The 25,037-nt window shown below is 41.3% G+C and overlaps 1 protein-coding gene across 1 annotated transcript in view; it reads right to left on the bottom strand.

Annotated features, from left to right (window-relative positions):
* CCDC141 (coiled-coil domain containing 141) overlaps positions 1-25,037 on the bottom strand; it is a 115,153-nt gene that overhangs the window by 7,222 nt on the left and 82,894 nt on the right. Inside the window, exons 14-22 of the mRNA XM_063116311.1 lie at positions 23,970-24,095; positions 21,356-21,544; positions 20,905-21,084; positions 18,780-18,929; positions 11,055-11,195; positions 10,365-10,559; positions 8,466-8,649; positions 6,698-6,810; positions 1,909-2,037 (exon numbers count right to left, since the gene is read on the bottom strand). Coding sequence (XP_062972381.1) covers positions 1,909-2,037; positions 6,698-6,810; positions 8,466-8,649; positions 10,365-10,559; positions 11,055-11,195; positions 18,780-18,929; positions 20,905-21,084; positions 21,356-21,544; positions 23,970-24,095 — 1,407 coding nt within the window. The remainder of the gene's footprint in view (positions 1-1,908; positions 2,038-6,697; positions 6,811-8,465; positions 8,650-10,364; positions 10,560-11,054; positions 11,196-18,779; positions 18,930-20,904; positions 21,085-21,355; positions 21,545-23,969; positions 24,096-25,037) is intronic.

Here is a 25,037-nt window from a genome sequence, read left to right as displayed (position 1 = left end):
ATCTGCTTCCACGCAATTACAGAAAGAATTCTAAACTCATCTGCATTCATGGCAAATAAATGACCGACAAATATATGTTATGATCAGAAATGTGAATAAATCAAGTTGTTCCATGCTTGACATGCTTGAAGGATAAACTCAGATGGCTCAAGTAATATTTTTGCAATAGCACGTAAGAAATTTATTGTGCTGCCACTTCTGAATACACTTGTCCCAAAGAGCTAATTAGTTCCGTATCAGACAAAAGATGAGTTTTGAGTACATGGAACAGAGAGGAGCACAAGGTAACATTGCAATAGCTATCTATAGAGTAAGTTGTTGTACTATGAAAACATTGTGAATGTTAGAGAGCAGCCTTCCCCAATCTGGTGCCCTCCAACTGTGTTGAACTACAACTCCCATTATCCTCAGCCAGCAGCCCAATGACACTCTTTGCTGAGGATCATGCAAGTTGTAGTCCAATGCCTCTGGAGGGCACCAGAAGGATGATGGGAGTTGTAGGCCAAAACATCTAGAGGGCCACAAGTTGCTCCCCCTTTCTACTATAGCATAAGGAAGTCCACTTCCTCAGTGAAATCAATTTGCTGTAGGTTCGAAATGGAAAAAATTAAGTACTATTCTATGCAATGCATAGTGAATTTATGAAATTCACAGCCACAAGGTGCGGTGATGGCCACTAACATAGGTGTGTGTGTTTTTCAAGTGTTAACAACAAGTTTTTCGGTGGATAGATCTATCAATGGCTATTAGCCATGATAACTAAACGGGACCTCTACATTCACAGGCAGTATATTTCTGAATATCAGATGTTAGGGAAATTCAGGGCCAAAACAGACATTGCTTTACAATGGTGTCTAGCAGCTATGTTGTTTCTTTCATTTTTACTGTAGAGTAGGTACAGGGGCTCTGATTCAGATTTTAAAAGCCCCCCAGATGACAGCCTTTCGATCCTTGTGCCATTTTCAAATGTCTATGAAGCTGATATTTATTGCCAAATTTGTTTTGTTATTAATTGAAGTATAATTTCATATAATGTTCTCTACAAAAAAGTTAAAGCCATGGGCAATATACTGGGTTTTATAATCACTCAAAAGCAGAACATTATTCCATAGTTCAAAACGTTTCGGAATCTTTTTTGTGGGCCTCAATTTGTTTGTTTGTTTAAAAGAACTTGTTTAAATTTGACTTCTTCTTTTTTTAAAAAGAAAATTATATTTCTTAATGTTACCTTTACAGCACTGGTGGAGATAGCTTCTGTTTTATTTATAAATGGGCTTTCAGCCAGTATGTTTGATTCCATCTAAAAGTAAATAAATAAATAGAATGAGTACATTAAACTTGTCTTCTAAGAAAGCTAATAATTCCATATGCAAAATAAATGGTTTCCCTAATTATATACTTTCTAGACAAAGGATTGTTCTATCAAGTGATATTTGGTCTGCAAATATAGTATAAATACTTCAAATACTTAAATCTTCAAATACTTAAAAGGTTGTCACACAGAGGAGGGCCAGGATCTCTTCTCGATCATCCCAGAGTGCAGGACACGGAATAATGGGCTGAAGTTACAGGAAGCCAGATTCTGGCTGGACATCAGGAAAAACTTCTTGACTGTTAGAGCAGTGCGACAATGGAACCAGTTACCTAGGGAGGTTGTGGGCTCTCCCACACTAGAGGCATTCAAGAGGCAGCTGGACAACCATCTGTCAGGTATGCTTTAAGGTGGATTCCTGCATTGAGCAGGGTGCTGGACTCGATGGCCTTGTAGGCCCCTTCCAACTCTGCTATTCTATGATTCTATAACTGTGTTTAAGTGTTTATGTGCCTTTTTTGTTTTCCCTAATGAGCCTGAATTTCATATACACAAAATTGAGATGTGTGTGTGGGGGGGGGGAAAGGGGTGCCAACCTGTTTTGGCTCGCTTGCCGTTCCTTTTACATGCTCCTTCTCTATCTTCTTTTCCAGCTTGTCACATTCTGCAACTAGCTCAGCATCTGTATTATCAGAACTTGGCCCTTTTCCTTTGAGTGAGTCTTCCTGTGAAATGGAATGGAGAGCTACAGTAGCTGAACAGAGCAATCAAAATAATAAGGGCAGAGGGAACAGCAGCAGCCCAACTGTTTTTATCCCCTCCCCAGCTGTTTATGAACTCCCTTCCATTCAAACCAATGGGAGGGAATTGATCTATGTCAGCTCCAGGCCCGGTGCAGATCAGGAACTGGTTTGGGGGCATGTCTGGGGACCAGGACCTCCCAACAAGTCCACTAGCCTACCCCAGGCATGCCTCCTTAGCCCTTTCTACACCATACGGGTGTAGAGGGAGGGGGTAATCCTGGACTTACCTTCTTCTGGGATCGTCCCAGGTGTCCAATTGGCCAGTGCGCCATCCGGGATGGGAGGAGGAACATCGTGCGAGTCGAGGCAGTCATTTTTTTAAAGGCATAGGAGCTGGAGCGCATTCGTGCTCCAGCAAAAGGTAAATGCAACAACAACAAAACCCCGCTCCTGGTCCCCCCCCTGATTTCTCCCAGCCAGGCTCCTTCACTCTACTGATCCCTGCTACTTGTGGGGAGGAGAGAAGAAGCTGGGACAGGTGCCCACACACCTCCTGCGGTCTTGGGATAATCCCGAGACGGCGGGAGGAATTGGGTTTTCCCAGGGATTATTTATCCCTGGGGAAACTCATGCTGGCCCCCCTCCCGCCCCTGGGAGCTCCTGTGCATCATTTGGACACACAGGGACTCAGCTGAGACCAGCCCAGATTTTTGGGCTGGTGTAGAAACGGCCCTTGTCTCCCTCACCAATTTTGGAGATCTGACTTCAGAGAAGTCAGGGCTTCAGAGGTTTCCATGCTGGGAGGGGGCGTCATAGAGTGTTACTGTCTTTCTGCCATCAGAGGGGGTGTTCTGATAAATACTACGGTTTCTGGAATGCCCTCCCAGGGTCTATGAGATTGCAGCCTGACTTCGTCAAACAATGCTGTAGGTATTGGCTAGGATCCAAAGCATGCACAACTGTCCTGTGCTTTTGTGGTGAAATTACAGTTTTATTTATCCTAATATTTATTAAGCACTCTTTATTCACAGATGGGGCACCCAAAGCAACTTACATAGCAATGAAATATAATACAATATAAACCAAAAACATAAAGCAAGCAAAGCCACCAATAAAAACAAAGCGTAAATTAATTTAAAAAATGGAAGAAGCAGAAACACTCAAAGCCAGCATCAGATTTGCAATAAAAATTGGTTTCAGACTGGTTTCACAGTCTTTCTAAAGGCTGAGAGGCGGAAGTAATAATCTGGCCCCTTCCCTCTCAAATTCTCCCCTTCAGGTGACAGCCCTCCCCAAATATTCCTGATGATTGATAACCCTCTAAATTAGTATCACACGAGACAAGCAGAAGGGAATATTTGGAAACAGCGCTCTAAGGCTGAGTTAACGTTTCCACAAGACACACAAAATAATGATAATTTCATTATGAAATCCTAATGAAGACCTGGATTCCAATTCATCCACACATGCACGCAACGTGTTTCCAAGCATCCACAAGGGGCAGTGCTCAAATTATGGGGGGAAAGACGGGTTCAACGAAATCCATCAGTCCCACTGGATTCCCACCCCACGCCCATTTGAGCCAAATCATGACTCAGTTCAGACGACACATTTCACAATGGTGGTTTTAGAACTCCATAGTGGAGTTTTTACACCATTGTTGAAAAATGTGTTGTCTGGAGGAAAAACTCTACCCTTTGGTGGATTTTTTTGTTTTTAGAAAACACTCCATGCTGAATATTCACACTGTGCAGAGGAGAGTTCCTGCACAACCGTTGTGTTGTGTGGAGGGCTCTGTGGAGTTTCCCATTGGCCAGTGGACTTTTCCCACTGGCCAACAGAGTTCTCTGGCAAGACCAGCGAAAGGAGGGAGTGCCGCTCCAGGAGAACCGCTGGGATTGGTTTTTTTTTTGAAGCAATGGCTGATGGATACCATCAGGAGTACTGGGGGAGGAGAGAGGGCGGAAGAACTGTCAATCAAACATTGTGTTGTCTTTTACTCAACTCCATGGCAGTCCACAGTGGAGAAGGAACATGTTGTGTGGTAAGAAACTCCTGAAGACTCTACCGTTGAGTGGAGTTTTCCCACAGCGTAGAGAAACTTGTTGTCTGAACTGAGCCCATGTCTCCCCTGTAGCTTTCTAAACTCACTAGCTAAGGGAGGGCATCACAGAAGGCAAAGTTAGTCGATCCCCTCTGGTCCTCCTGTAATTCATCATGCCACTTCAACCTCACAGGGTTGTTGTTGTGAGGATAAAATGAAGAGGAGGAGGAGGATTATGTACACCACCTTGGGTTCCTTAGAGGAAAAAAGGCGGGATATAAGTGCAATAATAAATGCAATAATGCTTGTTACCTTGATGAGTATAAGGTGTGTGGGGTTGGGAACCTATATATTGCAGGGACTCCTGTAGAGTTCAGTGTGGCTCTGTGTCCTCTAAACACATGTTCACATCTCAACCCCCAAGTTCCCCTGTCAGTGGAACCCAGCATTTTATCTTTTTTGCACATGATGGAAATTAAAGATGTGAACTCAACAATTGATGTCAGAATTAAACTGATGACTCCTGTGTCCAAAGCAGGTTTCAGACACTACATGGAGTCCAAGAGAGTAACCTATGACTTTGTCCCATTGAAGTCAACAGGAGCCATTGCGAACAAAGCCAGCCATTATCTGAATTATTCTACTTCATCAGCATTGTCCCATTCTGGGTTTATATTTTTGGTTTTGCTAGGGTGATGCAACCTATGAACAGAGGTGAGCGAACTCACCCTTGCCTGCCTCAGTGGATGCTCACCCCCGTCATTGCCACTGTCCACCGATGCTCACCAGGATGTGTGAGCTTCTTCTGAGGTGCAGCTTGGCTCTGACTGCCGAAATTGCATACTTCACCGCTGCATAAATGGCGGCCACCATTAATGCAGGGAGGAAGTGTGTGGTTTTAACAGCCAGGGCGAGCATCTGCTGAGCCCTTTAGAGAGCCTTGCACACTCAAGCCCACGTCTGCACTCATACTGAGTGCACCTGTCTATGTCGGGTGCGTGGAATGTGTGTGTCCGTTGCACTGCCAGCATTGAGCTGGATCTAGAGGCGTGTGCTGAGTGTATGAAATGATTATATTTTGTTACAGACTACTTTTGCTGCATGGTATTACCCCATATTGTATATCCACAGCTGTAGCCCTGAAAATAAGCGTTTTTTCTGACAAAGCACGGTCGAAACGTTTTCCCCCCCAATGTAACCAGTCACCCATTAATAAAATTTACGATTCTGACGCTGAAGAATGTTTACACAGTCATTAGTTTTCCAACATCACGCTGAAGAGTTTACATACAGCTTCAAGTGTTGATATGTTCATGATTTATACGCATAAGTATGTTTGGACAGTTAGGGGTTTTTATTTCGATAGCTTCTAGTCTGTATTGTAAATTACTAGGCTGTCTTCATTTGAACACATATGTTATTATACTTTTGTGCCCTCGTTCAATTGTTGTATTATATATTGTAATTTACTTCATTGTACAAATACAGAATGTTATGGAATGCGTGTGTACTCAAGACAATTTAGAAAAATCTTTTAGAGCAGGAGCTATACTAGAGTGACCGCATTTAAAAGAGGGCATGGCAGCTGCAGCTTTAACTGTTGCGATGAAGAGAAAATTTCACCAGCTTCTCCATATATAGCCCTGTACTAGGCTCCTCCAGAGACTGAGCACTCCGCAAGGAAGCAAGTCCCACCACAGTAGACACTTCCAGCTCCTCAAAGCCTGCCCACCGGTGCAGAGAACATCCCGTGTGGGAAGTCGAAGGAAGACGCCAAGTTCTAGGCTCCACTCGAGGCCTGTCTCTTTAGGGATCTCTATTCATGGCACTGCTTGCTTTGTATATCTGACCTTCTCCCTTCTCCTGAACTCCAGAGCTGAAGCAATTGCCTGCCCGCGGTTATCATACTGGTCTATCCGTGTTGACCCCAGTTCTTGCCGTCACCTCAGAACACTGACTGGCTCCCCTGGCTCCCAGGATGCCTGTGGGCTTTGCTGCCTGTTGTTGTTTTTTTAAATGGATATTGATGTTTTTATACTGTTGTTTTTATGTTTCTGATGGTTTTTAAATTTTGTATACTTTTTAATGTTTACTGTTTTAACCTTTGTGAACTGCCCAGAGAGCTTTGGCTGTGGGGCGGTATATAAATGTAATAAATAAATAAATACAAATGACACCTGCTGAAATTCCCTTTTCAATACAACTGTTAAAGATACAGGAGCCCTGTCCTCCTTTTCATATGGTCACCCTACCTATAAACCAATTGTTTAGGCATTATACCTTCTGCGTTGTTTATGTGGTTGAGTGCCCCTATTGGTTTGTGTTATTTCAACCACTGCCTCCTATCATATTGTAACAGTCTACATCTGGCAGTGACGGCTTTTCTTGACCCATTTGTGGCTGCTCTTTTGTTGTATAACAGAGTTGATCTCTGCCTTCACCAATTAACCCCGCCTACACTGCAACTAAAAGGTCAGGCTGACATAGAGGCTCAGCAGCTGGCAGTTCACTTCTACGCCCTTATTTCTGGCACAGAGGCTCACAGTATCGGTGTGGAAATATCCAAGATCTTTTTCCAGTAGTAAGGGAAAAAATTACCCCAAGCTTGTCTTCAAGTTCTGTTAAGGAACTACACAGTTCACTGATAGAATCAAGAACTTCCTTGTGTTTTCCTGCTATTTTTTCAACATACTTCTTTCCTTCTTCAATGCCTGTAGCAAAAATAGAGTAATAGAACAAGGATAACACTTGGATTAGCCCAAAGTGGTATAAATGCAATACCTATCTTTATACTCAGATTCGTGTTTTTTTATACTATAGGTTGAGATTTCTCTGTAATGAAACACTGAATTCCTGTGGATCTTGTTTTCCAAGCACCAGATCACACTTACAGGACAATCTTATGCATGTTTACTTGAATGTAAGTCCCACTGAGTTCAATGGGTCTTTCTCCTAAATTATTATAATTATTACTATTATTATTATTATTATTATTATTATTATTAATTACCCGCCTGCTGATTGGATTGAGGCGGGGAACAACAGCAAGCATAAAATATATAAAATACTGATTAAAAACATAGTATACACTGTTAAAAAAAACATCCTAAAAGCATCCTAAAATTCTACTGGATAGGTCTGCCGGAAGAGATCAGTCTTGATAGCTTTCTTGAATGCTAAAAGACTGTCAATCTGACGAGTCTCCTCCGGCAGGCTATTCCACAGTCTGGGAGCAGCAGAAGAGAAGAGAAGGTGCATAGGATGTCAGCCTTAAGCTACAGTGAAACAAACTCATTAATGGCTTACATTGATCTATTATTTCTCATCGTTTATTAGATTTATATTTCATTTTTCAACCTTAAACTGATTTAAAGATTTTAGAAAACAATTTCAATAGGTGCTATACTGTAGCTCAGTCTTCTGTAGATGTTGAATAAGCATTTTGCTGTGATGACTGAATGCAGCTTATGAGTTTTAAATAGATTTACTGAATGTTACAATGGCAATCTTTTCTTTCAAAGTACTAAATTATCAGAAGAGCAGGATAATTTAGCATGCAGTGGAGTAGTGGTAAATTTTGAAGTGCAGGTGCTCATCATGATAGTCCCCACAGAAAACCCCCCACAGAAAGTCCAAAAACGCAGGCAGCTGTGTTGCTTCATACCAACAAACCAGTTCTGGCAGTTTTTAAGCTCCATCACACCCTACCACTCCTGTGCCCACGTTTTCCTTCCTCAGTTACTTCCTCTTTTCAAAAGAGGAAGTACACAATGAGCACGAGGCCCATTGAGTCCACTGTTTTAATGGTGCTGCTTCTCCTGCACACAGCAGGAGAGAGAAGCAATTCCAAGTTTAAAAATAATCGGACTTAATGAGGGGGTTTTTGTCCCACAAGGAAGGGCAGAAAGGGCGGAAGGCACACGGGAGGCAGATAACATCATGTGAGGGACCTGAGCAAACTCCTTGAGTGCCCAGTAACGAACGTGCTATAAAACGCTCCTCGGATGCAGCTTAAAGAGTTCTTGCACTTTGACCCTATGAGCCCTGGATCCACTACACCACTGCAAGCATGGATATGAAAAATTACACAGATTTGAGATCTGGCAAATTTTCCTTAACAGAAATTGTTGGACTTGAATATGAAATAATGGCCATAGCTGTGGCAAAACACTGCTTTCAGGATTTTGACATTTGAATCTTGATTCTGATTTGTTTGGGGTGCATGCTGCCTTTGCTCTTCAGTGCTAATCTTCATAGGGAAATCAATGACCTATACATTTGTTTAGAAAGAAAGAAATCCTGGAATGGAGAAAGCATTTTCCCCCTCATTCTACAATATTGGGTTTTCAAAGTAATGAACCCTTACCATATAAATCTTTCGCAAGATTACTAATTTGCCGAATTCTTTCCTCTTGCTGAGGGATAACAGGGTCAACAAACTTGTTGAATTGCTTGTAGAGTATTTCTACTGCTTCCCTCGTTTTACACTCTGATGAATATTTTCCAACTCTAAGTACCGTAGCACTTGCTTCTTCACACCAAAATTGACACTGTATTGGAAAAAGGAAACAAAAATCCCAGTATACTAAAAACACGCTTTTTCCCTGTAAAATGACTGATGTACGTTATAGCTCAGCTGGGTCCCTCCAGATGTTTTAGACTACAACTCTCATCATCCCTGATTATTGGTCATCCTGGCTGGGGCTGATGGAAATTGTAAGCCAAAACGTCTAAAGGGACCCTGATAGTGGAGGGCTGCTCTAGAACACCACTGAAAAGTTTATCTTTTATTATGTTACAAATGACTGTGAATATCAGTGTTCCGATGTATGCTGACAATCTCAGATGAATTTTGTAAATGCCCCCAAATGCATGCCATTCTCCACTTTTTCAGATATACACAAGTCAATTTTGATTTCAACATTCCCTGACCTATCTCAGAGCTTTCTCCCATACAGTCCGCCCCTTACACTCAGGTCCTCTCGGGAGAGCTTACTTAAGTCAGCCAAAACTAGGCTGACAACTGTTACCCAGAGGACCTTTTCTTCTGTTGCCCCCAGACTGTGGAATGGCTTGCCGGAGGAGATTTGTCAACTTAACTCTCTCTCTCTCTGAATTTAAGACCCCTTTAAAAACTAGCCTTTTCTGGCAGGCCTAGCCAGATGAATGTAAAACTAAGAATTTTTAGGATGTGTTGATTTGTTGTACTAATGTTGTTCCCCACCTCGATCCAAAGGGAGAGGCAGGTAAGAAATTATTATTATTATTATTATTATTATTATTATTATTATTATTATTATTTATTCACCCTGTATTCTTAATAGTGGCAGTGGTGTGGCACTGCATTGTTTATAGAATGCAGCCGCCAGCCTGCAGCCACCAAGGGGTTTTCTGGCAAAACTGCGCAGAACCTACCCTCTCCAGCTTACCACGGCTTTTCTATTTAATGCAAGGTCACCACCTTCATGCCATCTATTGGTGGTGTCCTTGCTGCACCTTGAAGCTGGTGGCATTCTGGGAGCGTGTCAAGCTTCATGGTAGGTCAAGGAGACACATGGGAAGGCCAGGCAGAGGGTGGGTTCCAAGTGCTCAATGGGCTCTGGAGCTGCCCAGAAAGCCCATGTTCCCCTCTGCCATGGGGATTTCCCTCCCCGACCCCATAGCAGCAAATAAAAGGAAGTACTTCTTCACACAGCGCATAGTTAAGTTATGGAACTCACTACCACAGGATGTGGTGATGGCCAGCAATCTGGATGGCTTTAAAAGGGGGTTGGATAAATTCCTGGAGGCAAAGGCTATCAATGGCTACTAGCCCTGATGGCTGTGTGCTATCTCCAGTATTTGAGGCAATAAGGCTGTGTGCACGTTGCTGGGGAACAGGGGGGTGGTTGCTGTTGCACCATGTCCTGCTTGTTCATCCCTGGCTAATGGCTGGTTAGATAATGAATGAGAGACTAGCTCTGGTGCTGTTGAAAATAGTTAAAATCCTTAATAATTCTTATTTGTATACAAAATGGCTGGTTGGCCACTGTGGGAACAGAGTGCTGGACTAGATGGACCCTTGGTCTGATCCAGCAGGGCACTTCTTAGGTTCTTATGTTCTCAAAGTAACACCGTGAAGGCAACTCCCAGGCTTCCATTACCATCTAAATGCATGAAACGATGGATGATACACAGACTGACCGACGCTACGCATGAGTTTGTCCCATACCTCAGAACTGGCCTCTTAACACAACTACAAAATGCATTTGTGGTTTTCTTATACCTCTTCCACCATCTGCTGCAGGTGCTCCATCAGATCTAAATTCTGTTTGTAATCTTCCATAACCTTGCCAAATTCACTCAGTTGTTTCTCTAATTCATTGATGGACTGAGAAAGCACCCCAGCTTTATCACTTGGCAGAGTTGCTAAGGAATCAAAGATCTTCTTCTTTAAATTCTCTGACTTCTTTTTCAGTACCTGTTCCAAAGAACATAATGGGATTTTTTTTTTTTGAAATTTGTTAACATGTTCAGCATTGGGAGAAAAATGATTCTCTGCAACATTACCAGAAAATTACCCTCTGAAGGTAAAGCTGGTGCACTGCTGCTTTGCAGCCTCTGGTTTTCTTGATGGGGCTTACTGTGATTTGGTAGATTTCTCCCTAGCACGTTAAGCTTTTTTAATTTAAAAGCATGTCTGACAATACCAATAGGATTATATAACATAAATGTAATTATAAAATATTTGGAAGAAAAGTAGACATGAAAGATTGAGTCAGTTCTGAAATTAAAACACACACACACACACGAACCCTAAGCCAATTCCCCAAAGAAAAGGGGTATAATGACCTTTGGTGTTCTGTTACATCAGCTGCAATAGGAAAAAAAAAATCTGATGAATGATGCCAGTCATATCTGTGTACGTTTGAGATAAATCTTATGCACACAGTGCCCCAACTATTATAGTTGTTACCTGCATTTTTTCAGTATATCCCTCGACTTGCTGAATCTGAATCCTTAAGGTCTTCAGGTTTCGTGATTTTTCAGTTTTCTTGCTATAGTTGAATTTCATGTTGTTGAATTTCTTTTTGAGGTCTTTAAATGATTCTCTGATCTGGAAAGAAATCGTTAATTAAAACAGGAACTTTGACAGTGATATAAAATAAACTAAAAACCTCTTAAGCGGATTAAATGTACATCCTAAAGTATTTTTCCAGCATGGAGATAATTTCTGTGGGCGGGGAAAACATGCAAACCCACAATTTATTAAGGAAAGTTCAAATATTTATTCAGTTGAAAGCATAGGGCTCTAGAAGCTCCTCCATATCCAGGCTAAAATATCCAAAAATATCAAGTGGAAAAATGTAATGCACTATGAAAAACATATATATGCCATAACGTGTAAGTGATTCCGCCATACATGTGCCAAGAGTGCTAATGTGTATTGAACTTTGCCACATGGTGCTGCTAAATATAGAAGTTTCAAGGCTCTTCCTTTATTAGAGAGAGAGAGAGAGACAGAGAGAGAGAAGCAGACCTGAGTCAATGTTCCTCTGAAACTCTCCTGTTCCAGTTGCAATTAGGACTCCAGCCTGTGAATGTTTCTGTAATGTATATTTTCTAGGTCATCCTCCTTTCTATTTGCTGGGACATCTTAATATAAAGACGTTGCTTTTTTGTTGGCCTTGCCATTTGAGCTCTAGTTTCTGAACTTCAATAAGACAGATGATGTTTGTCATCTAGCAACTAATGAGATTAAACTCTAGGTCATCAAAGTTGGTATGCAATATGAGCTTTCATAAGGATGTATTTGGAAAGCAACGAACTGCCTCTTGAACTTTCCTGGCAAATTAGTACTGTGCTGTGAAACGATGTAGCTAAATACCATCTCAAACACAAAAGGGTTACAAAATTACACTTGGTTGGCTTACAGGAAGCAGATAAATCCATGGTTTTCAAGGATTTCTATATGTTGTGCCAAAATTGGAAGGAAGACATTTAGAGTTTCTTAATAGATTTACATCCAAACAGCCAAAAATACTTTCATTTTCACTGACTTAATATCTTGTGTCTACTTGATCTTTTCTGGACTAAATTTGTGTTCTATTTTTGATGTGGGGGGAAGCAGGCCCCACCCTGCCGGTGGAGCTGGGAGTGGCCAGAAGTCAACATGTTCAAGGGAGGGGACACGCTAGCAGGCATCTACGTTACTGGAATGCAAAAGCAGAAGGGCACAGTAAGGCAATGGAGAAATCCATTTCATAAGTAAAGAAAAGGGCACACGGTGACTATTGACAAGCAAGAAAAGGGAAACAGGAAGTGGCCGTGGCGCCACTGATAAAGGTAGAGACAGGAAGTCACTGCAGCTCTGCTATGAACTGAGAGTCAGGGAGGAGGAAAACAATATGAGCTTGTCAATTCTCTTTCTTCCATCTTAGACAACAAGGAATTGTGGGAACTGAAGGGTGGGACAATAGCTGTCAATTCCTCCCAACCAAGTCCCCCACAACACAGAGGATAAATCACATTGTCACTGTCAGAAATAATTTTGGGGTATACTTGTCCGCTGTTAAGATGGGCTTGCCTCTGCATGCCCTTGGTGAAAATTATCTGCCGATCTGTTCTCTGGGATTTGGATGTGAGCATCCAAGATTCAAATCCAGTAAGACTTTAATATTACTGGGCACGCCATGACAAGTCATAGGATCCAGACGGAGCTCCCAGTGCACTTTTGGAATGCCTCTATAATCCGGTTTCTCCATTCACTTCAGGAAATCGGAGAATTTGCCTCTCATTGTAGCTTACCACAGAATTGTTGTGAAGATAAACTTAGGTGAGTATATACTTCTGGTAAGCTTTTTGGATTGGATAGGAATGAATCCTAAATAAATACCAAATGCATGATCATACTATCTCAGAATAAATAACTTTAAAAGGAGTTTATGTGTGAGACCTGTTTGTGTGCTGTCTTTGCTTTGAGTTATAAATAATGCCTCCTAGTTCAAAATTGGTTCTCAGTTTACATGAGAATTTCTAATTATCATTAGCAGTTTATCGCAAAGTGTAGTGCTCACAAGATTTTGCTTTGCGAGACATCAGATACACCAAGAAACTGATTTCCAGTAAGTCAAAGGTGCCTATTACTCCAAAAAGTCAGGCTGGTGAGTCCACAACTTTTATTCATAATGTGAAAATATTTTTCTTTGGGAGTGGGGAAATCCCTAGGCCAAGTCATAAATCATCAAGAGCTTTAACAGCTTATGTCAATTCACCAGCGTTCATTTTAAAAAGTTTTTAAAGCTCTTTTTTCTTTTTCGGGGCAGAGAGGATACATGAAATAGGATCCCCTTGTTTCAGAAGAGACGTGTCTTGTGTCAAAAATCTGCAGCTGCTGTCACTTTTCTCTTTCTCAACGGAAAATTAGCTCAGATTTAGACCCTAACGCTCTCCTCTTACGCCTACAGGCTACAGCTCTGACTATAAATTCCAGCGGAAGGAATGAATAATTCTGCTTCATTTGATGGGGAGAATCCATTTGTAGTAGTAGGAGCAGTATTGCTCATTCCAGTTGCTGAATAGGTCAGCAGCATCCCTTCACCTCGTACCTATGGTGTCTCTTTTCTCACATACCTTTTATGGCGGTGGGGGGAGTATGCAATACTAAAGAGTATACCAAAGAGTATGCACCCCCCAATACTCTTTGGTATGCAAATACCAAAAAAAGAAGCAGGTGCATTGACGGTATGGGGGAAGGGGGGAAAGTGAAGCATAAGGGGAAGAAGTTTAAATGACATTACTCCTACAGGCCCAATGTGGCCCCTGGTTTTCCTACTGAGAAGCAAGGCAGAAAAGAAATTATACATGCATCTAAAACTCCAGTCCTAAATATGGCAAGATCCTACTGATTTCAAAGAGGCATTTCCAAGTGAGCAAACTTTGGATTGAGTCCTAAGTGTTTAGTACTCAACATAAGAGCACCGTAACTGCAATGGCTTTAGCAAACTGGGATAATAGAAATTATGCACTGGACTTCTTGAGAGGAGAGTCTCACGAGGATACTGCTGCATAGGACTGCCAATAAATTACAACCTAGTGGGGGGGAAACTAGATCATTTGAACTGACCATTCACTTTTCAATCCCTTTATTGAAAAGTGACATGCATCATACTGATTTTAACCAACTTTGGACCCTAGATTTTTTTAGGGCCTTATAGCCATAATTTATGCAGCTGTCCTTAACTCTAGCTGTGTTGTCATAGATAAGGTATGATGGAAAGGATGCTTGATGATGGCAGCTGCTGTGATTTAGCACACAAGAAAGAGAAAACAAATAATAGAGAGCAAGACACGGCTTTAATGTTCTGGTTGTCATGGTTCATTAAAAAATAAATAAATAAGGAGACCCAACTTTCCCCCTCCTGTCCATTTGTGAGGAATCACAAATGTGGCCCTTTCTCATTGTACATGCTTACATTGATTGCTGGAGGGCATGAACATGAAACAACACAAAGAAGTAAAGGAAATTTAGAACAATTATGTCTGCCCTGCAGGGTTGTGGTGTTCCTGTGAGGGAAGAAGTTGCTGGTGGTGGAAGAGTAGAGTAGTGGGACAAATAATTCTTCTTTGAAGAGAAATAATGACATGGCAAGTCTGAACCAAAATCTGCACTGCACCAGCATCTGGCCACATGGCACAGCGCAAATCCTGCTGGCTATCATACCACACCCAAAATGGCACCAACATGCCATATGTGCCTGGAATTGTTTTCAAAAAAGGGGATGCTATTAAAAGATTAGTGTTCTTTCCCTTTGAGATTCTTGTTCTAAAAAAGATCTAGGTTTCTTGCTCTAAAAAAAGAACTACAAGCAAGACTAAAGGTTTTCTTCCAATTTGTGTTGCCATTTGGAACAGTAGTTTGTGTATTTTTACAGGATCATGGAGTTGAAAGGGACAGTGGAGTTTATCTAGTCCAAATGCAGGTTCTGCAATGCAGGATGCAACTACAGCATCTCTGACAGATAGCCATCCAGCCTCTGCTTAAATATCTCCAGCAAACAACAGCCCACCACATCCCAAGGTAGTCTGCTCCACTGTGATACAGCTCTTACCATTAGGATATTTCTTCTAATGCTTGGTCAATATCTATTTCCTTTCAATTCCCACCCATTTTTCTAGCCCTGCCCTGAGGAGCAATAGAAAACAAGTCTACACCATCTCCTGCATAGTAGCGCTTCAGATATCTGAAGACAGCTATCATGCCTCCTGTTAAATTTCTCTTCTCTAGGCTAAAAACATGCAGCACTATCAACCATTTATCATAGAACATGGTTTCCAGACCCCTCACCATCCTGGCTGTCCTCTTCTGGACATGTTCAAGTTTGTCAATACTTTTTTAAAAACTGGCACCCAGGCTATCTAGATCCTTTTCACAACTACTGCTGCCAAACCAGATCATCATCATCTTACACTTATGTCTTCGATTATTTATTTTGTATCCCAATGCGTTTACATTTATCTCTATTGAATTTCATCTTGTTGGTTTCCATCCAGTTTCGTCTGCATTAAAAAGGAAAATCCATCCTTTTCTCACTAATCATTGCAATTGCAATTCAGATTTCAGTATGGATTTTCAAGCATTTTCATGCTACATATGTAACATATGTAAAAAGTATATGAAAGCTCGGTCTGTAAACATAGCTTGAGCAATTAAAAAAAATGGAAAAGATCCACCCCATCTTGCATGCACAGGGGAAGAGGCAACATTGTGCCCTGCAGAGTACTACTGCAGAGGGCACCCTGACTTTGGGGGCCATGGGCACTTGCAGCTTCCAGGGAGAACTTATAAATCTCCATGCATGAGCAGAGCACCTCCATATGCCAACTTGGATCTCTGCCAATTAAGCTAGATGTTTGCTGCTTGCTTCCTGCTTGATGGGTATAAAGAACTTCCTCCTGCTACCAGAACTGAAATATTTGTTTGCTGGTACCTGGTAGGCAATGTTAGAATTATTATTTAATACATGTTTACTTCTGGAGACAAAAGAGATAAATTGCAAAGTGACAAGTAATGTAATTATTCACCAAATTTGTAACTATCAAAGACATTCAGATTTACTGAACAATATACTTTATAATAAATTCGCTACATTCATTGTAAAATCATGGCCGTTTCTACACCTGCCTTTTCCCCCGGATCATCCCTGTGCATGCCAATGACACACAGGGGATCCCAGGAGCAGGCAGGGACGATCCCTCCATTTTCCTGGGATAATCCTTAGGTGTAGAAAGATAGATAGTTCTTTGTTAAAGTTAAAGTTATAGATCTTTGTTAAAGTTAAAGAACTATCTATCAAGTTAGATAGATCTTTGTTAAAAGCTATGTAGACAAAAATGGTTTCAATTCCTCCTTTCTTTTGTTTGTTCTACATGAGCATTGCTTTGGTGAAGAGGGTTTTCATATTTTCCCACTCACTTTTCCATAAATTCCTATAAACAATACTTTGACTGCAAAGTGCTTACATTGTCATCTTAAACGGGATTAACAAGTTTAAGGGCATGCACTGTGGGTTTTAAGTGATTTATACACCTGGGCACCCTAATCCTTAAAAGTTTGCATCAGAGTAGCATAATATTCCTATCATCATGGCAGCGTAGTGTCATTGCTTGTGATGATGTGCATACTCGTTAGGCAGTAGCAAAGTGTTACTTAAATTCTCATCAAGATGCCACTTTCTTTTTAATTGCACAGATCTCCGGATTCAAACTGCAGTCCATAAATATATTTCTTCCTGTAACAATTTCATGACAGGCTTATGGGGCTTTTCTCAGTCGGCATGGGACTAAATACTGAAACTGTGAAGGTGTAACTACCAAGCTGCTGTATACTGAGAGTACAGTAAGGAAGGTACGGCTTAGGGACTGTTCCTGCGCCTGGATGCACCAGGGAAAAACAAAACCTTGGAGCCACTGATATGAAATTCACAACATCACGTGATGCTTAGTTTCACGCTTCTGCTGAACCCATCCCACAGCAAACCGGTTCATCAAAGAAGATGGCATTAACAGGTGGGGGAAAGGGACGAGCTGTTTCATTCTCCTGCTGAGACTAGCTGAACGCATATAGACTGATCAGCAGAGGTGAAATTACAAGATGGGACCACCGGAGGTTCATGTAGACAAGACAATTTATATGAGGGCAGTACCAGCTGAGAAAAATAAAACCTGTTTGAAGATATGGAAACACCCTTAGGATTCAGTTATAAGACATAAAACCTTACACTGCATAACACAGAGAAGGTGAAGTTACCCAAAAGTTGAAAAGTGAACAAATGCATTACTGTTGTCCAGGATCCAAAGAACTGCACTAATTCCTCACACCCCAAGGCACTTCGGGTTTATATTTCTTGAACAGCAGCCTTCCATGCTTCATGGAAAAACAATATTTGAAACAGGGGGCATGTCTACACCAGGGGTTGGGTGGGGGAGGATCTCACAATATGCTGATCGCGAGATCCTCCCCCTCGGCGTGCAACATTCAGGGAGGAAGGACTTTGCGCCTGCCATTTTCTTTTTAGGAACAGGACATGGAGCACACCAGCGCTCCAGCACAAAGGTAAGTTTTTTAAAAAGGGGGGCGACCCCACTCCCCTCCCCACCCCCAATGAGTGCAGAGCGCTTGAACAGTTCCGTGTCCTGTGTCTGGTTCCTGGCTCCTCGCATTTACTTGTGAGGAGCTGGGACGAAACTCGGACCGTGGGAAAAACCAGGGTAAAAGCTGTCCCGGTTATCCTGGGGAAATGGAGGGATCATCCCTCCCTGCCCTCGGGATCCCCTGTGCATCATGTGAATGGACAAGGATGATCCCGGGGCGATCCCCGGGATAAGCCCTCATCTAGACATGCTGAGTGAACTTTCAGAAGTGGTTTATAATAAGGCACTGGGGTCAATTACAAGAAAAATGTCAAAAATCTTACTGGGGATGTCCAAGCAGTTTGGACATTCTCAGCTACTATTTATACATCATCATAAATTACTAAGAAGCTAAAAACACATTTAATACACTTTGGCTGGCATCTATGCTTCAAACTATGCTCTAGAAGGCAACAGCTATGTTTCTATCATAGCATTATGCTGTGGAGAGGGGGTTCAGCTTTAATTCAAATACCTCTGTATTCTTATGCCAGTGAATGGAGCCAGATGAAAACAGAATACCCAGAATGCATCATTTGAGACGACAGTTGGGGCATGTGCCATATTTTTAATGCTTCTGCACATAAATGTTCACAGCATGTAATAAAGTAAAAATACCAGAAATAAATGTTTGGAGTAGCCCTATAGATACACTAGTTTATTACGTAATTTTTTTATATAAAAAATCAATCCTTGCCTGTATTCTGAAATAGAACAATCAAGAACTCTACACCTCAGCCTACCACCTTATTCTAAGTAGTGTATAGATTGACTCCAAGACAAATTTAACTGTGACTATTTCCAATACACTTTTCTATCTGAAAGAACACAAATGCCCAGGAAAAAACTTTGATGAGCCCAGAGGTCATCTCTAAACTTGGCATGTGTATCAAGCACTCCTCAAGAGCTTAAGCAGAAAGGTAAAGGGACATCTATGAAGACTACTGAATAGCAAGAAGTCAAAGGACACAAGAGCTTTCAATCATTTAATGTGTTCTTTTCACCAGACCTCATGTATCTCGTCTCTTTTGGTGCAGAAATGGAGGATGTGTGACAGCTCTTCCTCATACATTTCAGCTTTGGAACCCCAGTGAACGCTGTCAGACTCCAGGGCGTCCAGCTGCTGCTGTAGGTTCTTTACAGAAATATGAAAGGAATTCTAGAATGAGATGCAGAAATCAAGCTGAAACAATGAGCATTTGGGACTGTAAACTAGATGGTGACACGATTTATTAGTAAAGATGTTTTGTTTTTTAAAAGCACACACATCAATTTAAAATAAAAATACTTTACAGTAAGTTTATGTTTTCCAAGAAGATGTTGCACTAGGTTTGGGGGAGATGTGAAGGTATGACATTCAGTTTTGCATCTGTTTACATGGTAACCAGGTGTGAACTTTGGCCACAGGGGAGCTCTGAATACAACTACTTCACATATTGGCCCCGTTCACAAGACACCTTAAACCACGGCTTTAACCATGGTGAATAAGGCTTTTTGCCTTACTCACTGTGGTTAAAACCATGGTTTAAGGTGTCTTCTAAACACAGCCCAACTTTCTGGCTTAACCACCATGGTTAAAGCTGTGGTTTAAGGTGTCTTCTAAATGGGGCCATTGTATTGTTTCTTGGTTTATGGATGAACAAAGGCTGCTGTAGATCACTAACATGTGAACTGGTGCTATGGTGTAGTGGTTAGAGTGTTGGAATGGGACTTAGGAGATCTGGATTCTAGTCCCCTTGGCTATGAATGTTACTGGGTGACTTTGGGCCAGTCACTGACTCTTAGCTTAACATAGTTGTTGCGAGGATAAAACTGAGGGGAGGACGACCATGTAAGCCATCCTGGGTTCCTTGCAAGAGGAAAAACACGCAATATAAATGTAAATGTAATAATAAATACACAAACAAACAAACAAATAGGGTGCACTCATATAACCTACCCTAAAAGTGTGTTTTCCTCTGAATCAAGCTCATATATTTAAATTTATTTATTTTTAAATTATAACCCTTTCAGCTTTTCACATTTCTCGAAGCAGCTAACACAATTAAAACAGAAACAATAAAACAATAATAAAAGTGGAAGCAGCAATAATAATAGAAAAGGGCAAAAGAAGCAGCCACATCAATAAAAATATAAATCAAACAGCAATAAATACAGATACGGCAGTATCACAGAAAAGATCATCTAGTTAAATAAAGTGAAAAGCTTGACAGAACAATATTGTTTTTATCTGGCAATAAAGCTTAAGAAAATAGACACCAGCTGAGTGTCCCTGGAGAGAACATCCACAACCAGGGTCCCATCATTGAGTAGGCTCTATCACTAGTCACTACCTGCCTCAATTCAGTGGGTCTGGGTAGTTGGAGAAGAGCCTCTGAAGTAGACTGTAAGGCATGGGCTGATGCAAATGGGATTGGCAGTCCTCAAGGTATCTTGCTCCCAAGGTATATGGGGCCTGTTAGAGCAAAAACAGCACCTTGAATGTCCTTAGGGCTTGTCTACATGGGCGCTTTTCCCCACGGTAGCTTCGGAGTGGCGGCAGGTGATCTACATGACGCAACCGCCACTCCAAAGGGATCCAGGGGCAAAGCCCCAAAGCTCCGCTCTAAAAAAGTTGGGCACTTAACCCAACTTTTTTAGCTTGGAGCAAGGCTCTGAGCCTCTGTGGACCGTTGTTTTTTTAAAAAATAAAATTAAAGGTCTTTTTTTATATATATTCTGCGAGGGAGGGAGCACCCCGTTCCTCCCCCCCTTGTTCCCTCCCCCCCCTTTAGCTGTAAATGCCAAAAAACAGAGCTAAGAGGAGGGAGGAAAGGCGAGATCAGGGCAGGGCAGGGATGACGTCATGTGATTAATCAACATGTAAGGCAAGGCGACAGCAGGCTATAGCACTGGTGTGATGGAGCCGTGAGCTGGGTAATTTAATTTCTGGTTCAACTTGACTTGTAAATAGCCAAAGCTCAGTCACAGTAGTTGCCATCGAGTATAATCCCATGATATGATAAAAGAGGAAATTGCAAAATGTCCAATTAAGCCTCTGACATTCTTTTAAATCTGTTGTAAATATCCCGGTTCAGGAGCAATGTAGGAAAGGACTTCATTCCACTACTGGGCCTGTTTTGGAATTGACTTACAGGATGTTTCGCTGCTGAAATTATATCCATTCCAAGTGTAAGTGCCAATTTGTACAGGTGCCTGATATGTGCGTGCTTCTCCTGAGCATTATTCAGATGGATCTTAGCATGAGGGGTGTCACTGGGCACATCTTTCATTTCTGTGATCGCCAGTCCTCCTGTTTTTATGAGACCTTCAAGCTGGGAAAATTAACATATGTTTCATTAATAACCATTTTTCCATTCTTCCACGTCACATTCACAAACCATTATTCAGGACACACAAATTTGGATCCAAATCCAGATTTAGGACTTCATAATATTTCAGCATGGTTACTGTCCACTCTTAGGTGCTTCTTTTAACATTGTATTCATTTATGGCACAACAGGGAAAACAGAACACACAGACAGACAGATGCATAGTTGCAGTGAGACAATATGTTTCCATGAACTTAAAGATGAATATACTTACTTCCTCTTTGACATGATGGAATCTGAGGGTTTTGTTGAAAATGTCATCATATTCTGCCATCCTTTCCTTTATCTCTTTATGGAGATGCATAAGCTCACTTACTTTCTCAGACTTTTCCATGTCAGGAACTCCTTTCAAGCTCAGCTGCTCTGATAACTTTAATGTGTATTCCACCTCAGCATTGAGTTGCTAACAAATCAGATACAACAAGATTATTCAGTCTTCAAAGGGAAGTGAGTTTACACTTAATCCAAGCAAATCACGGCCCACTTAATCTGATCTGTTTCTTCTCCCCCCTGCTCTCAATGTGATGCTCACATTAACCTGGGAAGCCATGGCATCTTGAAGGAAAACCATTAGCAACTTTACTAATTTGCATTATTCCATTTATCTCTTCCTTGTGGCCTTCAGGATCTAGAGGCCTGTGAGGATCCTGAGCAAGGCTACGGTGTCTTCTTAAAATCTTCCCGTACTGCCTTCATATTAAGAATGTGCTTTCTGTACTTTGTATCCTATAGATCCAATCGTCCAGCAGAGTCAAAAGTAAGAATTTAATTCACAATACATTCCGCCTGCTACGGATAGACAATTCAGTTTATTTCTGACCCATGGTAATTTTCCAGGAGTTTGCTCATAAGTCTATTTTATCCCATGTCTCCATGGATCTGCAATATATATATTTTTTTAAAAAAAATCACTGCATGAAAACCTGCATTTAAATACATATTTTAGAATCTCAAAATCTGTATTTCTAAATGTATCTCCTCTTCCAAATACACATTTTCGAATGCATTTTAATATGTTCTTTTGAGCCACAAAGTATGTTGGAATGGAATTCACGAGACTGAATTCCTCAAACATCCCTTTGCTCTACCCCACCCACATTCTCTTCATGGAGCAGATTGTGGCAGATGAAGGTGGGCAATCTAGCCCCTGGCCCTTGGGGGTGCCCTCACACCTCCCAAATTTGCCCATCCCTACTATATATAAACATTATTTATATCAGCCTAGGCTGATATGCCAGCTGTGCCCCTTCCTAGAGTTGGAAGACCTAAAGATGGTAGTGCACACACTGGTAACTTCGAGGCTCGACTTCTGCAATGCGTTGTATATAGAGCTACCTTTGTGCCTAGTCTGGAAACTTCAACTAATTCAAAATATGGCAGCCAGGTTGGTTACCGGTACACCTAGAGGTGACCATATTACACCAACTTTAAAATCACTTCACTGTGTTAGTTTCCGGGTGAAGTACAAAGTGTTGGTCATTACCTTTAAATCCCTACATGGTTTGGGTCCAGGTTACCTGTGGGATCGCCTTCTCCCTGCACACTCAGGTCCTCTGGGAAGAATTTACTTCAGTCAGCCAAAACTAGGCTGACAACCATTACCCAGAGGACCTTTTCTTCTGCCACTCCCAGACAGTTTTTCTTCCGGCAGGACTACCCAGTCAAATTTTAAAATGTCTGGCTGTTATTTTAATAATGTATTAGATTTATATGTTTTTAATCAGTTTTATGTATTTTATAGTATATTGATGTTGTTTCCCACCTCAATCCAGAGTGAGAGGCGGGTAAGAAAGAAATTTGTTGTTGTTACTTCTACTACTATATACCAGGGGTGAAGAGAATCAGGCCCTGGGGCCCTATCTGGCCCACCAAGGTTTGCCAGATGGGCCCGCCCCCTTTTCCCCAACCACCAATCATTTGTGGTTTCCTGGTTTTTGCCCATTTTTATCCCATCCTAAAAGTTGAAATGCCTTTCCCAAGGCTGTGTTACTGGCAGTAAGAGCTTTAAGCTAAAATATGCTGACATGTTTTGTATTTTTGCCCAGCCCCCTCACTGAAATGTGCCCCCTGAGAAAATTCAATTTGACCCTCACCCTGAAAGAGATTCCCCACCCATTATATACTATAGACATACTATGGCCTCATTCAGAAGACACCTTAAACCACAGCTTTAACCATGGTGGTTAAGCCAGAAAGCTGGGCTGTGTTCAAAAGACACCTTAAACCACGGTGAATAAGGCAAAAGGCCTTATTTACTGTGGTTAAACCCATGGTTTAAGGTGTCTTCTGAACATGGCCTGGCTTTCGGGCTTAACCACCATGGTTAAAGCCATGGTTTAAGGTGTCTTCTGAACAGGGCCGTTATGTACTATATGCAAACATTGGTGTGTGCATTTTCCGAAGAGGCAAAATGTAAGTAGGGGATGGTTTCATGACTTCTCTGCCACACGGCCCATTTTCCTCTGCTTCTCTTGCATTCCACACAAACTGCTCTACTCAATGGAAACTTTATAAACAACGTTGAGAGACCTATTTCAAAAGATGAATATGCTTTTAAGGGGGAAAATCATCAGTATGGATGGTGCACAGTTTTCAATGTTATTCCTTAAAAAAATGTATAGTGTATAGTGATATGATAGACATATACATTTGTGCTCATCCACAGTATCAAAGTATCCTCTGGTTCTGAAATTATTCAGCACTGCATGTTTGCATTTCCACCCAATTTACAACAAAATAAAATATCTATTTAGGTATTTGTAGGAACACGTCCTTAGAAGATTTTTTTTTTCTACATGGAATGTCACACACTTAATTTTTGTTCTCACCTGAAACTGTGGTTTCATTTGGTTAAATTTATTTTGCAGTTCTACAAGTATCGAAAGGTTACTTCCAAGATCAAGTGCTGCGGTAGACTTGAGTGCCTCTTGAAGAGAGTTTAGGTTTTGTGTAGTCTATAATAAATCACAGCACAATATGCAAATGTATATTTTGGAATTCACTACATTGAAGTAGCAAGAAAGGGCACATTTTTTGTTGTTGTTGTTGCAAAAAATGCATATTAAATCTCTACATACTATTAGAAGGATGCCACAAAAATATGTTAGACTAATGAAAACTTGTACACCTTAAATAATACATTCACATAAATGCTGTTTTTGAGGACTGGGGTACATCAGAAGGTTTAGATGTTCAGACTGGTGATAAATACTTAACTATGAAACATAATAAAAAGAAAAAACTCAGATTCGAAAGGGAGCTGGGATTAGCATTCAGTGGCAAATAGACAAAACTATGCTAGTGGCTCAGATGGCATCTTAATCCTTCTAGCTTCTTCAACCTATTTACCTCCTGATTACATTTCATAATAAATATATATCTATATAGATAGATAGATAGATAGATAGATATATCTCCAATCAGTTCTACAAAAAATTACTGGTGAGTTAAGTCCCAATGAACTCAATGGGGCTTACTTCTGAGTAGACTGTACAGGATCGCACTGTAAGTCTTAAATCTGCAACAAAAAGGAGGATGCCCAAACTTAGAAGCAACAGGAGAAACTAGAAATCATGTAGCTCTGGGCATTTTGAGATCCATTAATATGGCAATCGATGCATTCCACAGTATTCTGATGATGGTGAGCACCTCTACAATAAGCAACCCCCGCCCCCCAAACAGCTCCCTTAATAGTCTTTCTTCTTGTGCAGCCATTTTGGGCTCACAATGGGCACAAGAAACTTGCCTCTCCCCTTTTCTTCCCCCCTTTTTTTGGCCGTTCCATTTGAACAACCAACAGAGGGTGTTGCAACGTTACAGGAACATTTCACAATCAGGGAAATACACCAGGGAAGGATTTACACTACTGCTTCAGAATGGTTTATAGTGGTATTGAC

This window comes from Elgaria multicarinata, chromosome 2, assembly GCF_023053635.1.
Source record: "Elgaria multicarinata webbii isolate HBS135686 ecotype San Diego chromosome 2, rElgMul1.1.pri, whole genome shotgun sequence".
In the NCBI taxonomy this organism is placed as follows: Eukaryota; Metazoa; Chordata; class Lepidosauria; order Squamata; family Anguidae; genus Elgaria; species Elgaria multicarinata.
This window is presented reverse-complemented; position numbering and strand designations above follow the sequence as displayed.